The 15,261-nt window shown below is 45.5% G+C and overlaps 4 protein-coding genes across 4 annotated transcripts; 2 read left to right on the top strand and 2 right to left on the bottom strand.

The window, feature by feature from the left end:
* Window positions 1-101: 101 nt before the first annotated feature.
* Window positions 102-1,193, top strand: C922_01185 (hypothetical protein; the record flags this gene model as incomplete). The annotated part of the gene is made up of 4 exons (XM_008816793.1): window positions 102-421; window positions 569-767; window positions 903-965; window positions 1,098-1,193. 4 exons carry the CDS (start codon window positions 102-104, stop codon window positions 1,191-1,193), a joined length of 678 nt encoding a protein of 225 aa, XP_008815015.1.
* A 33-nt stretch (window positions 1,194-1,226) lies between these two features.
* On the bottom strand, window positions 1,227-3,172 carry C922_01184 (adenosinetriphosphatase; the record flags this gene model as incomplete). Its single annotated transcript, XM_008816792.1, has 3 exons — window positions 1,227-1,449; window positions 1,702-2,436; window positions 2,598-3,172. The coding sequence occupies 3 exons, from the start codon at window positions 3,170-3,172 to the stop codon at window positions 1,227-1,229; spliced, it is 1,533 nt and encodes a 510-aa protein (XP_008815014.1).
* A 1,909-nt stretch (window positions 3,173-5,081) lies between these two features.
* C922_01183 (hypothetical protein) lies at window positions 5,082-6,247 on the top strand (the record flags this gene model as incomplete). The annotated part of the gene is made up of 4 exons (XM_008816791.1): window positions 5,082-5,177; window positions 5,457-5,564; window positions 5,745-5,837; window positions 6,068-6,247. The coding sequence occupies 4 exons, from the start codon at window positions 5,082-5,084 to the stop codon at window positions 6,245-6,247; spliced, it is 477 nt and encodes a 158-aa protein (XP_008815013.1).
* An 889-nt stretch (window positions 6,248-7,136) lies between these two features.
* Window positions 7,137-13,810, bottom strand: C922_01182 (ATPase; the record flags this gene model as incomplete). Its single annotated transcript, XM_008816790.1, has 2 exons — window positions 7,137-7,470; window positions 7,647-13,810. 2 exons carry the CDS (start codon window positions 13,808-13,810, stop codon window positions 7,137-7,139), a joined length of 6,498 nt encoding a protein of 2,165 aa, XP_008815012.1.
* Between the last annotated feature and the right edge of the window lie 1,451 nt (window positions 13,811-15,261).

Here is a 15,261-nt window from a genome sequence, read left to right as displayed (position 1 = left end):
CATTGGTGGGTACCCCTGTGTGTGTTTTCCTTTGCAATCCTGTTCCTTCTTCCGCTGTGCAATTTTAAGGTTTCTCCTGTGTACCATTTTTTCCTTCCAAAATGGACGAGAATAAAAAGGTGTTCTACAGCTACGTTGACAACATGCACAGGAAAAACGAGGAGATACATAAAATAATGGACATGAAGGAGAAAATCAAAAAGGGGGAGCAAAAAAAAATAGAGGAATCCCAGAGAATTATTAAAAATAACCAAGTTTCCATAGACACCGTTGACGATGCACACAAAGCTAAGGAGCTGACTTGTGTAAATTTAAAAAAGGAAATATCCATCCAAAAAAGGAAGCTTCAAATGTTGAACACCCTCTTGGGAGAATTGCCCGATGTTATCCAGGGAGACGAGGGAAAATACACCGAATTTAAGTATTCCTTAAAATGTTGAAAAGGGGCTGTACATGTATGCCCCTTCCCGTTGTTGACTTTTCGCGTGATGGTCATTTTTCCTATGTTGTACCCCATTGCTATGCCCATGTTGTGGAAATTCTCCCTTCGTTCCTTCACCCTCGGAAGGAAGAAGTCCCGCAAGGAGATAGGCGAACTGATGAAGACCGTGGAGTCGCCACTTTACAACAACAGCGCCGATGACGTTTGGGACAAAATAAAGGAATGTCAATCCAACACCGATCAACTAAATAGTGCAATATACGAGGCGCATGGTGAATTGGCACTGCTAAAAACGGAGTATAATAGTTCCAAGGAGAAATTCAGAGTAAGTGAAAATGATTTATCATTTTTTCTTTTTTCTTTCCTTGCAATTTCCACCTTGCCACTTAACAGGAGTAGCATTCCCTGCCTACGATCGACCTTCACCACTACTTTCACCAAACGTTGGCTGTCTCGACAGGACCTCGTCGAGGTAGAGCGGAACAAAAATAAGAAGCTAAAGAAGATATCAGCCACACTGCAGGTAGGTTTATCTCTCCCTAAAGGGAAGTGTAAGCCAAACAGGCTATTCTCCTAACATACGTGCTACCACACAGTGTATGCGTCCCACTAATCTAATCACTGCACATTCCTTTTTTCTTAAAAAAAAATGCAGTTCATTCAAAATTTAAAAAAAGGTACAAATGGAAAAGCAAACGACGAAGGAGATTTAAAAAAGAAGTTGGAAGAAATAAACAACTTGTACAGGTAGCTTTACATGATTTCTTGACCCCTTAACCAAGTGTTATGTGGAACTTTGGGAACTCTGTCCCGCCTTCCCTTCCCCATGCTTGGAGTTTTTTAAGTCTCTTTTATAATTCTTTCGCAAAGACCTTTTCCTGCTAAAGATATCTTCAAATTTGACGTTCTTTTTGTGAAGCTGGTAAATTTTTTTGGTTACTAAGTTGTCCGAGTCATTAAAAAGGTATATGTCTCCTGTGCTGGCTCCCCTGGAGATTCTTCCATTTCTGAGGGGTGGAGGAGGCAGGCCAAAAGGAAACCATTCACATGAAAGGAAGAGAAGAAAACAGGAGAAGAAATGCAGAGGAAAAGAAAAGCACAGGAAAGTAAGAGAGGAAGAAAAGTAGAGAAGAAGAAACGCATAGATAAAAAGTACATTCCAGTGCAGTTGTACACGGTGTGTCCGCCTGTTCGAGGTGATGAGGGGGCTCTCCTTTCCCCACGCTTCCACTCCTCGCTTCCACCCCTCCCCCTCTTACCTATGCGTGTAAACCACAATGTTGGTCGGCGCGTCTAAGTGAAACAGGTGGGTTATTCCCTTGATGTCCACCCCTCTGTGAATTATATCGGTGGTCACGAGGATGCACCTCTCTGAGTTTTTGAACATGCCAAGAATGGCAAACTGGTCTTCCTTCTTTAACGATGAATTGAAAAGGTATATGTCCTCAAAAAGGGAGCTCAGCTGACTAAATGCGTTATTGCAGCTGGTAACGGTATTGCAAAATATGAGAGTTTTTTTGTAATTTTCTTTGGACATTATCCTTTTTATGGCTTTTATCTTCTCACTAATAGTGTATGTGGGCAGATTTACAAAGTGGTAGTTCACAAGGGGATGTACATTGTGCAGGTAATTTGTCTTTATCAAAACGGCGTCTGTTACGTATTTGTTGATGTTCTGATACACAGACTTCTTCCCCTTATTGGGGAGTGTGGAGGAAGTTACTATGGAGATGTATTTCATGTTGGCTACTTTGCTCATTTGTTCGTAAAGCGCCTTGACGTGTTTCACAAAGGGGTCCTCGAACATGACGTCCACTTCGTCCATTATGAGAAAGTCTAGATTTTTGAGAAAAGGAGTCAAGGCGTCTTCGTTTTTCTTCATGTAGGTGGCGAACCTCACGGGGGAGGTGATCAGAATGAGGCTTCTGTCTGGGTTCAGGTTCACGGGGGTTAGGGGGGTTGGATTAAGAGTGGCGCATTTCACCTTGACGTTTCTGCGTGGAGGGAGAAGGGTGTAGTTTGGAAGAGGCATGTGGAAACTCAGTTTAATGGACAGTCAAATTAATTGGTAGTGACTTTAGTGGAGAGTCACTATACTGCGATGGCTGCGCCGTGCTGGGTGCTGTCCCTTCTAGCGAGACACCGTTATGCTCACCTGGAGAGGCGTCGAACCACTTGGAGGCATTGCCTAGTTAGCAACCCGCTATATTGAAAAATCAGGACGAAGACTCTGTTATCCCTGCTGGAATGCATCAAGATGTGGTTCAGAACGAAAATGATGTAGGACAACGTTTTTCCAATCCCATTTTCAGCACCGATGATAACATTTCGAAGCATCGGGAAGTACTTATTATAATATTGCAACAGGTCGAACTGAATGAGTGACGGGATGATGATGTTATTTTTCTTCAATTCTTCGACTAGGGTTGGATGGACAAGTAATTTGGAAAACGTCTGGTCCTTCTTAAAGAAACATGTCCATGCATTTTGGCCATCTATTTTTTCATTTTTGCATAGAAAGTGTTCCACCGTTTGGGAGTGCACATTGTTGTAATGCCTCTGCAAATTCCTACAAAGAATAATTTGTTCCTCCCCTGAATTCACATTTCGAAGAGTGCCTTTTCTAGACAGAAATGAAGTAGAGACTACTTTGCTGAGGTGGAAGGTACTTACTAAATTGAGCAAAATGGATGGAAGGAAAAAAACAATTACAGAAGGCGCAAAAAACATAATAATTCTTGGCTCTTAATATTTTTCTCTTCAATTTTGTCCCTAAATTCTAGCAAGATGTAAAAGAAAAAAAAAAGGACGCAGAAGAAGTGAAGCGAGACGTAGAGTGACAGGAAGAAGGACAGAAGCAGCAGGCACAGGTAGAGGGTGAAGAAGCACAAGAAAAATATATACATAAAAACGACGCTGGGGGGGAACATCATATGGGTGGGGCGCAGCGGACAAGTGGGCACTACACGTGCGTGCAGGCAATCACGTATGAGTGCAAACACGTATGAACGAAAACACATATGAACGAAAACACATATGAACGAAAACACATATGAAGGCAAACACATATGTTTGTATGGCGTGGGAAGCGCTAGGATTGGGGCAGACAGAGGTAGTCCAATCACGCGGCACTTTGTCTCCCTTCTAGCACTGCAAGAGGGGGACGTTCGCCTTTGCGAAGCAGTTGTGTGACTTGTCTGAGTCTCAGCAACTGATTTATGCCAGGTGGACGCTCCGACGTGTGTAGCGCGGGAAGACGAAGAAACTAAGCGCCTTTCACAAGTGATTGAGCGTGACGTCCATTCCGCGTTGGTGCAAAGCCAGGGGAAAGGCGTTTATTTGAAGATTGAACAGGGGCGCGAAAGGGGCAAATGCGGACAATTGACAGGGGAAAGAGGCGAAAAGGTATGGCGGCGCGAATGGGAAGAAGTGGAGCGACGAAAATGGGAACAAGTGGAACATCGAAAGTGCGAAGAAACGTGGCAGACATTTTTTGTCTGAATTCCCCCCAACGTCGAAAAAAAAAAAAAACTCTCCGCGTGTGCAAAAAAATTGCGAAGGAGAAAAATGCAATGCGTGGTGCACATATATGGGGGGGGGGAGGCGAAATGTGTTTTCCCCAATTTGTCTGCTAATTCTACACGCCCACCTGCTTTGGTCATTTTTTCACCAGTGGATTATTGGTAAATTCCTTTCGTCGTGTCGAAAGAACATTGTCCTTGCTGAGGGATTGACGGGTTGGGCGAAAATGGGTCAGGTATAGTTGCGCTTCGTTTGTGTGGGGCAAAAACGCGCAGAACTGTCTTGGTACTCTGACGGAACGGGAAGGTGGGGAGAAAAAATGCCGATTGATGGCACAGTTTCTATATGACGTAGTGGACGTGTGTGCGGACCCCCGCGCCAGTTGGATCTCCTCAAATTGGAACAAGCGAAATGGAACGAAGTGGAGCGAAGTGAAACTAAGCAAAACATAGCCGAGAGAGGAAAGTACCTGCGTGGCGCAAAACGAAAACAGAACTTACCTTCATGAAGGGAGAATTACACATGTCATCACTGCAAGAAAATTGTTGCCCATCCAGCAACACAAAAAAAAAGAAAAAAAAAACCTGCAATTTTGAAATAGGTCGGTCGAAGAAGTGACCCAAATAAAAACGAGAGAATAACAAAATGAAAAAAAAATCCAGCGTTATAGAGGCCTCTTTCTTTTTTCTCTCCTTTTTTAAAAAAACATTGTCATGCAAAAGGGTTCATTGTGTAATAATCGCAATTTTTTTTTTTTCCTTCGTCACGTTAATCGCGGTATATAAGCAGGATTATTTTGCCTCCCCTTTTTTGGCATAATTTCTGGGGAGGGGAAAATACGTCAGAAAAAATAGAATTTTTTTTTTTTTTTTTTTTCAATGCGCCTAATGGGCAATTTAGAAAAATTATAAAGAAGGCAAAAAAAATGTGAGCAGAGGAGCCAAAGGGCTATGAAAAAGGCACCAAAGAGGGGAACGCACGCGCTTGGAAGCGGCAACCTGAAGTGCGACAACCCCCCACTGAACGACCATCCGTGCAGTAGCCAGGCGCGTAACTAACAAAATGCGAAAAGGCACAAACACAAAGTTGGATAGACCTAACAGCGCGGCGAAAGAACATGGCGTACTTCTCTGATTTTGCGAGAAAGTGCGATCTGGACGGATGTAGGTACCATGACTTTCTCCCCTTTAAATGTGAATACTGCGGTTTAAGTGTACAAAGAAAAATTCTTTTTAAAAGTCCCCTCTGTGAAACGTGTGACTGCCGGACGAAACATAGTAGCTTTGTTCAACGTTGGAACGAAGACATGATGAGCGATTTGTGTGTGTCCCCAGCGAAAGGGCACTTGCACATTGTTGAGGCGTCGCATTAGCTCGTCGACCTTTGGGCACCCCGTCCTTTCAGCAACACGTTAATAAATATGCTATCTTTTTGTTGCTCCTTTTTTACTTCTTTTTTGCTTCTTTTTTTCTTCTTCTTCCCCCCTTGTCAGTTTTGCGAACTGCACAGAAATATTCAAGATCACTCCTGCGCCGAGTCCAAGGCTGCAGATTTAAAACAAGTCGTCCTCTGCGACCGGTGCAATGGGGTTCTCCCAGAGGTAAGTCAAGAGAGCGCACCATGCAGAAGGGGTACTGTGACGGCCTTGTGGCTGCCCTCTGGTGGCACATATGGCACCACACGTGGGTGCATGCCTACCTACGCCATTTTTCGCACATCAGCTGGCTCACTCAACTGTCCGCGCCATACCCAAATGCCCCTTCCGCTTTCAAAATTGCAGAAAAACGAGGAAATAGAAAATCACGTAAGTCACAAGTGCACCTTTAAGAAGAAGAAGTCCCTGGTGATGTGCGGCAAGAAGGGCTGCAAGACGGTGAGGAGGCGAGGCTGGTCCAGTTGAGAAGTGGCCAAGCGCAAAGATAGGACGGGTGTCAAAAGATGACCCAAATGGAGCAACGACGTCTTGCGCCCTTAGGAGGACCCCATTTGAGTGAACACAAACGTATACCCTCACACTTAAGGGTACTCACACGCATACGGATAATGGGACACATTTTATTTTTCCCCCCTCCCCTCTCCCGGAATAACCTCCAAACTTGTCAGGCCCTGAACGACATCAACAATTACACCTGCAAAAAATGCAAAAGGATCTTCTGCCTCCCTCATCGCCACTTCGACACGCACGGGTGTGCTAAGGAGAACTCCAACAAGAGCTTTTTCGAAAGTGAGGAAATTGAGTTAAGGAAAAATTGGGTTCACAGAAAAGTGTGTCCATCGGTTTGACCATTCTGCATGTGTATGTGTCTGTCTGTCTCTCCATTCGGTTGCTGTCTGACTTAGCACATTCATTCTTGCGTGCATTGATTAATTGATTTATTGATTCATTCATTAATTCATTTTTTTTTTTTGTAGTTGTCCGAGAAAGTAGGGTGCTCCCCGCCTGATGTGAATCACTCCACATGGAAGGGCGATGTGTGCTCCCACCTGCACAGTCACATTTCGTAAAATTATAATTTTAGCAAAACTGGGAAAAGTGATGCTCAGCGAAGGGGACTCCCTCTTGCCGCACCACGTTTTTTTCGCCACGTTTTGTTCGCCGCGTTTTCTTCACCGCGGGTTTGCTCAAATGGCTATCTGTTTGTTAGCCCGTTTGTGTGTGTAGCGTCATGCTTGTAGAGTCATCGGTGGCGTGGCCAGCACTCTATTTGCCCAGACATTTGTCGAGGGTATTTTCTCCCCGTTCACACCATGGGCAGTTTGTTTTTATCCACAACATAGCTTATCTTTTGCTGTTAACATGAGTTGACCTGCCTCGTGTCAACTCATTAATTGAATTACGGTTAAGGGCTGAAGGGTGAAGCGGCGTGGCGAAAGTGGCGGGGCCAAAAGCGCACAGACATCGTCCCGAAAGTGTGATGGCGAAACGGTTTGAAATACCAGCTGCGGGGAACTCCGCCGCCAATTAGATAAAGGTTTCAAATAAAAAAAAAAAAAGGAAAACAAAGTAAAGACAAGGTAAAAGCGCAACATGATCATAGTAAAAGCACATAATGCGAAGACAGAAAACGGGGGGAGTTGCGAAACGTCGATAAACACAGAGCAGTTCACCCGTGTGTTGGAAAAAAAGATGGTCATGGTGGTGACACGGGTGATGGCCATGCACCAAGGAAGGCTAAACGGGGACCTTCCGATTCTGGAAGTTGAAGAACCGCCTAACCATGTTGTACAGCGGCTCGCACAAAACGTATTTGGAGATGCAAATGTTGACAGCTATGTTAAGAAGATTTAAAAAAATGAATTTCACTTTGTGGCCTGTGGTGAGGATGTTGTTTCCGTTTGGGCCGTAGAAACTTAGGCCGCTGGCTGAGTAGGAGAATAAATCGAGAATTTTGAATTTGGTCGCTCTTGAAACTTCGTCGTTGCAGTTCATTCGGAAGAGGCACGTGAGTCGGTTGGGCCCTCCGACCGTCAGGTAGAGCAGGAAGCTGTTGATGAGGCAGTAGTACCTGTGAGGGGCGGGGAGGGAAGGAGTGGTTAGATGGGAAGGGTGAGGAGGTGGACACTAATCGGATGAGCAGTGCGGGACATGTAGCGCTTAGCGCATAGCTTGGCACATCCATTGGAGCATCGCTTGTTGCACCGCCTAACACATCGCCTCTCGCACGCTTCTGCGTGTACTCACCCCATGAAGGTGTAGTTGGAGAAAATGGGCTTGCGGTACTTGCCGCCGAAGGTGAAAATGAAGGCACTATTCACAATCTGGAAGCAAAACCAAACACAGGCCAAAAAGCTCTCGTAGTTGTCGCTCATGAGCCACCAAGAAGATTTGGGAGCAGAGCTGTTCATATCATAAGAGGATGGTAATTCATACACATAAAAAAACTGCAACATAATTATATAGAGAAAAAAAAAGTTGACAACCAAATTGGAGAGTAAAGAAATGATAGTCTGAGCTCCAATGATACTTGACGTGGGAGTCTGTGTTTTTAATTTCCTAGCTGGTCTGGAAAGGGTCATGGATTTTGCTAGCAATAGGAGGATGACGTTGTCGAAGAAGAGGTAGCCATATTCAGACATAACTGCATGAGCATTCATAAAGAGGACAATCTTTACAACAGAAATCATGAATCCATAGAGCAGCATATACTTGTAGCAGTTAATAGAGGTGACTAGACAAGCTCGACCTTCTCTCAAAACATCAATGACGCTTTTTATATTATCATTTTTGCTACTAAAAGGGGATACAACAGAAGTGTCCGCGTCTGATAAGGCTAGCCCTGCATGAGAAATTTTCAGAGCTCCGCAATCGTTACTTCCATCTCCACACATGCCAGAAATGTAGTCATATTTTATGAAATCTTTTATCACCTCCATCTTGTTGTTTGGAGTTAATCTGGAGAAGATCCGTACACGTAGGAGGAAGTTTTTATAACCTTCCAACTTTTCAACGTTACGATAGGAAGGTATATCTTCCTCTTCATTGGAGATATGAAATACAGTGTGCCTTATGTAAGTATATGCTTCACCCGTTAGGATAATTTCTTTGTAGATATTTCCAAAGAGCACTTGTTCTGAATTCACTTTTTTATCATTTTGTATGTTCACAAATACGAGGTCGGTGGAGGCTTCTTGCATATATCCGTAGACAATAACATTTTCGCTTCTCTGTTCGTTTTGGTCGTGCGTGTAGTACGGGTCTTTGCTTTGCGACGGGTTCATCTGGCTGACTGCTTCGAGGAAGGGTGCCTCGTCCCCGTGGGCGTCGATGGCCCGATAGGCCTTGTATTCGTTCACGCTGTTGTAGCTGTTGCGGCTGTTACCGCTGCCGTGGCTGTTTCCGTCCGAGCTGGGGTGCCCGTTCGGTCCGCCCCCCTGTGCGGACTTCTGCCCGCGGTGGAGCAGCGTCGTGGTTTCGCCCCCCGCGTAGTCCTCGTCCATATCTCGGTAGATCCTGGTGGGTGATGCTCCCACTTCCTCCCCCTTCTCGTGGGTTCGCAATATAGCAGCAGCCCCGTCCATTGCCCTTTGCGCAAATCCATCGGCGCCCTGGCCCTGCGACACGTAGAAACCGGCGTCGTATTCCCGTTGGCGCTGGGACGATTGGGCGAACTTGTTTACTGCCCTCCCGGCGACACTTTCTTCGTCGCCCCGTCCTACTTTTGCGTTCGACTTGATAAAATTTTCAAATGACAAAAATTTCGTCTCGGTGGAGAGGAACATGTTCTCTCGTTCGTTCAGTATCCTCTCCGCCGAGTTGGACTTGAAGTTCGAGTTTGAGTTGAAGTTCGAGTTGGAATTCAAGTTGGAATTCGAGTTCGTATTCGTGTTTGAGTTCGAGTTCATGTTAATGGAGAGGAAGGACTCGTAAAAGTTAATGCTGTTGAAGAGACCAATTTTATTCCCCACGTAGAGACAGTTGTAGGCATTATCGCCAGTAAGAATTACTGGTCTGATGGAAGAGCCCTTTAAAGTTTGAATAACCAACTCAGCATCCTTCTTGATGTAATTGCTAAACATGATGAGGGCTAAGAAGCTCATATCCTTTTCTAACTCTTCCCTTGGAAGCTGTAATATTTCCTCAAAGGAAGTGCCACATATGATTCGAAAAGCTAGCCCAATTACGTAGAACCCGTTTTTACTGTATTCTTGTTCTTTCTTTTTAAAAAACTGTATCTCCTCATTTTTGATGCATTTTTTGTAAATTTTATCAAAAGAGCCCTTTGAAAAAACGACAAAATTTTTTTCCCCAAAATCGAAGTAGCCATACGCTAGTGTCGTCGATATTTTGGTGAAGTAATCAAATTCGAATGTCTTCAGAATGTCGAAATGTTTAATTGTGCAATTTATTTTTAGAGACACCTTCTTCACGTTCATGTTGTGTTTGTTAATGTAGTTACTTATCTTCATTTCCGTGGCTTCGAATAATCTTTTATCAATTTCGTGTCCATATATATTGTCAGTCATGGTATCGTTGTAGACACAGGCGCATCCCGCAAGGGCGTACACTAGTAGATGATAACTTGGAGGGGTATTTTTCAGGGTCGCTTTATTTGCCCACATCAGTTTGCTGTTGTAAAGGAGTGACGTGACAGAATTCATGGATGAGTTGGACTCGTTGAAATGGCAGTTTCTCATCGGAGGTTCCTCTTCTGTCTGGTTTGCTTCTTCCTCGGCCGATTTCTGACTAACATTTTCTCGTCCCACAATGGGAACATTTTCTTTTTGTTTCTTGGCCCTTTTTGGGGACTCATCTGTGTCTATCTCGATGGAAAAGCTTCTGTTCTCCAGGGGATGTTGTTCCTCCTCTTCTGGCAAAAAGGATTCTTCATCGGGGTTTTCCTTTTCGTCATTTGGAAAAGTTGAAAGGTTGTTAGCCCCTCCGACGTTGTCTCCCTGATCGGGGTTCCCTCCCTTTTGTTCTTCTCCCGCATGAGACACCTCCTTGTTCTGATTCTCAAGGTATTTATTCTCATCCGTTTCGTCGTAGCTTTGGAAGTCGTCTCCGCTGGAGGGATGGCTAGCGTCCGCCTCGTCGGGGGGTTGCCTCGCACGGTTCAGGTCGCCAATGCTTACTCCCATTTCGCCTCCAACGAAGCCGCTATCACCTACAACAACGCTGCTATCGCCTCCACCGAAGGCGCTTTCTCCTCCACCGAAGGCGCTTTCTCCTCCACCGAAGGCGCTTTCTCCTCCAACGAAGTCGCTTTCTCTTACAACGAAGCCGCTTTCTCCTCCAACGAAGCCGCTTTCTCCTCCAACGAAGCCGCTTTCTCCTCCAACGAAGCCGCTTTCTCCTCCAACGAAGCCGCTATCATCTACAACAACACCGATATCGCCTCCAACAAAGCTGCTATCATCTACAACAACGCCGCTATCACCTACAACAAAGTCGCTATCATCTACAATAACGCCGCCATCGCATCCAACAATACTGCTATCGCCTCCAACGAAGCCTCTATCATCTACAACAACACCGCCTTCCTTTCCATTCGCGCTGCTCGCAGCTTGGCCCAAATCGGCCACCACGGGAACAACTTCATCGTCGACGCTGGAGTAATGGGAGGGCGGGGACGCACCATCTGTGTGGTTTGCCCCGTTTGTTTGACTTTCCCCGTCCATAGGACCCATCGCTGCTTCGTGGTGTTCCCCGTTTGAGTGACCTGCTACGTCCATATTATCCATCGCTGCTGCGTGGTCTTCCAAATTTGCGCGCTCTGCCTCGTCCATATGATCCAGCGCTGCTGCGTGATCTGCCCCACCTTCGCTCTCCGCCGCTTGAACATTTCTATCTCTCTGTGAGGCGACGCCCGAGGAGGAGGCCCCTCCATGGGGGACGCTGCTTTCCACTCGATGGCCAGCCTCCATTCCAGGCGACCCGTCCTTCCTAACCGAACTTAGGTTGATTTTACTGGAGGGGTAATAACTTTCATACTTGACATCGTAGGTATCGTCGGACACGCTTTTGCTATGATTGTCCAGTCCAGATAGCTGTGCCTTCTGTTCATTCAAAACGTTATTGCTAAAATGGACGCCTGAAAATTCAATTTTGTGCCCCGTAAGTGTCCCCGTTTTGTCGAAAAAAAATATCCTAATTTTCCCACAGATGGGAATCCTTGATGGAGCAATGCATCGGATGTTTTTCTCCTCCTTCAATCTATTTGTTGATATGTTTAATCCTATGTTTAGAACAACGGGGGTCCAGACAGGTAGAATCTGGGACATTGTCCCGATGGTGTAAAAGATGGAAGTCATGTTAAGGCCCAAGGAACGTATTTGAAAGTACATACATATGATAGAGAATAGAATAGTGAAGACAAAGACGATGGGTAGTTGCGAGTCGTATTTGAAGAGAAGTGGATTTGGGAACAGAACATTCTGCATGTACTTCCCCTTGTATGTGTATATGCTCACACTGATGACCACTGCATAGATGTTCTCTGTTGAATTCATCGTGGAAAGGACGTCCGTGCCAGAGTATAGAATATTGTTGTGATGGAAGTTTCGCTTCGCACTGTAGTACTTCCCTTTGGTGAATCTCTCATGGGTAGTGTTTCCCCTGAACTGTCCACTCATAGGATTGGCTGCATGTGGAGAGGCATTCTTCCATTGGGCCTTCTTCCCATTTGGGGAACCTCCCAAGGGGAAAGAATCACTAGACGATGAGTACGCCCCATTGTCAAAGGGGTTAAAGGAGCTCAAATTTGATATGCATGTCTTTTTCATTGGCCTTGATTCTCCAGTTAGAAGACTTTCATCTACTAAGACTTGCCCCGTCAGTAGGAGACAGTCACAAGGCATCGTCATCTTGGAATTGACAATGATCACATCTCCTATGGTTAAGTTACTAGAGGGGACATGCTGAACGATTGAATTTCTATACACAGTGACGAGGGTATTGTTGGTGGATTGGATGTTCTCATAAATTTCTTTTTTATTTTTATCATTTTTTCTAATTTTGTTCACAACACTTATGAACGAGATGACTAGCCAAATCAGAGAAGTTATCATTTCTTTCCAGAAAAAATTTTTGTACGTTATGAATAGCTGGAACATGTAGATCCCATCGAGTACCTCTCTTTTTATGCTTTTAAAGAAGGAGCAGAATTCGAGATGTATATTGTTGTAACCGTAGTCATTTAGGTTATTAATAATTTCGCTGTTGTTTAATCCTCCTTTTTTTAGTAGGTAGTTGAAGTCGAGGCTCTGTACCTTTTCCTCAATGGTGTGCGCGATGTTGTGGAATGCGTCCTTCTCTTCGTTATATACGTACTTCATGCTTCTGAAGAAGAAGTAGCGCAGGTTCTTTTCGCTTGTCTGCACTTTTATCTTGTGCACTGTCAAGGGTGGGAAGGCGGCGCCGGCTTTGGTCTCCACCGGGGATGGCGCATTGCCTGCCGCGTTGATTGCCCCTTTGCCGCCTTCCTTTCCTGCCATTTTGTTAGCCCCCTTTTCGTGGTGACCCAACGAATGTCCCTTCCTCGCGTGGTCGCTTAACAAACGTGTGTCTTCCAAAATGTCTTCATATTTTCTGTGGTGGCCATCCTTTTGTCCCCCCCCAAGGGGGTGGCATCTCTCCTCCTCACTGTTTCCTGAGAGGGTACTTCCAAATTCTGCTCCCTTCTGAATGAAGCCCCACTTGGCAATTTCTAAAAAGAGTGCACGTTTTATCACCTCCTGGTAGCGCAGATATAGAGTCGCATAATGTCGGAAGCGTCTCCCTAACGTGTGATACCATGTGTTAGCCCAGCTAACGGCATGGAAGAAACTTCGCCTAAGGGAAGTCTTACACGTGTTGGCGTACTCATCGCTCTTGGTGTATATCAAGACATAATCACTTTCTTTCAGTAGAGAGGGTTTCAGAAAGAAGCTGTGGAGATGTTTCCTCACTGTCAAAATGCCATAAGTAATGGAAAAGCAGAGGAGGAGAAAAATGAAGAAAATAAAGGCTCGGTCATTCCACAAGACTTCACCCCCCTCGCGTATGCAATACTCATTTGCAATTAAGAAGAGGATAATGATATGGGTGCATACGTAAAGGAAGATGGAAGCATTCTTCAGTGCGAACCCGACAAAGCTATTTTGGTACCCTTCTTGTCGAACTACAATGTCGTCTGAGTCGTCCTCTTCGCCCGCCTCGTAAATGTAGTTAAAAAATTCGATCTTCTCATTCTTAGCATGAGATTCGCTATTCTTCCACTTATGCCTTTCATTTATTTTGCTTCTAAATTGATTTTTGCGTAGACACCATACCAGGAAGCTTATCAGCAGGAAGAGGTAGAAGAAGCAGATGCACGTGAGTTCGGAGTAGGTCAATGGCAGGCTGTCCGCTTTGCAAACCCGGCCCATGTTGCCTATTCCTCCGCGCGAGGGGCCTTCTCCCCAAGATTTCTTCTATTTTTGGTTAGCTAGCCACGCAGCGGATGGGCTTTGGCAGAGTACGTCTAATTCGTGGAAGATCCTCACTAGTTAGCGGAGACACCTCTGTGCTGGTTGGAAGGTGTCAAGGAGTTGCCTTCTAGGGTAAATACAAATGGGTTCCCTTTTCCTACACTGCTACGAAGCGACATAATCGCGTTGGTCACTCTGCCTCGTGAAATGAGTAGGGGTTAAGAGCAACCTCTCGCCTCGCACCACACAGGAGCCAAACTGCGCAAAACGGTTGTGCATCTGTGGGTTGGTGTAAAATACATTTGAGTATCTTCACCATAAAAAAATGACCCCCTTTTTGCAACTGCGCGTTAATTGGCAAGGTTACAAGAGTTAGCGGCAAAAATAAAAAAATAAATAAAAGGTAAAAGTAAACGTAAAAATAAATCCAAACATGAACCCGGAAAGGTACACTCCTCAGATGGGAACTCACGGGATTTACATAAACATGCTCTTTGGTAGCTACGTACAGATCTTCGTGCTACCTTTTCCCTTTTGCGCAGGTAGGGGGAAAGTTGCACGGGAGATATTGCAGAAAGTAGGGGCTTTCTCCCTACGTGTAAGAAATGTGCCTACGAAGGAAAAACGTCAACTGGCTTGTTGGCACTTTACTCTCTGAATTAATCACTTATACAGAGGTGGAGTGCACGTGAGGAAGTTTGCGTGAAAAAAAGGCCTTCTGGCGTTTGAGGAGAGTTGTGTGGGCATTCTCCGATCGGGTGAGATCAACCGAGTAGCGGGGAAACTCCTCTGTGCATTCGGATAAGCCTTGGGCCCAGTGCAGGCTCGGAAAAAAGCACCGCGTACCGTTTCTGGGCTGTTTTTTCTGCCCATTCGCTTTGCGGTTCTGAGCAGGCAGGCCGCGAGAAACGTGGTGGGTATTTCGCGTGCGGGGAATTTTACATCCGCTTTGCTGGGTTGTTTTACTGGGCCAGTTTGGTTTGGCCTACTCAGTTTGGACTATTCTTCTTTTTCTTATTTTGACACCTGGCCACGGGCCCTTGCCAGGTTGGTATTCCTTTTGTCGCGTCGAAATTGTGCCAGGGAAGTTCTCGAATTTTGTATAGTGCTGCCACGGGGGAGCCACCCACGCCGCGACGAATAAAATCGAGCCTGTTAGAGATGTGCTTCTCTGAGGTGGGCCCGGCGGTGCCTTCAAAGTGTGCCTTCGAGGGGACTTTTTAAGATACACTCCTTTGTCGCTTTGTTTGTCGCCTCGTTTGGCGCTCCCTGCTAATGTCCCCCAATGGAGGGGGTTCCTGAGGAAAATTCGCCATAGCGTCAACACATGCATTTGGAGCAACCGTTTTTTTCCCACAAGCTAAACAAGGCGAACACGAACTGGAAGACGACCCGCCCCCCTCCGAAAA

The sequence above is a fragment of the Plasmodium inui genome, assembly GCF_000524495.1.
Source record: "Plasmodium inui San Antonio 1 unplaced genomic scaffold supercont1.4, whole genome shotgun sequence".
Lineage (NCBI taxonomy): Eukaryota > Apicomplexa > Aconoidasida > Haemosporida > Plasmodiidae > Plasmodium > Plasmodium inui.
The sequence above is the reverse complement of the archived record's forward strand: the minus strand, read 5'-3'. Positions and strand labels throughout refer to the sequence as shown.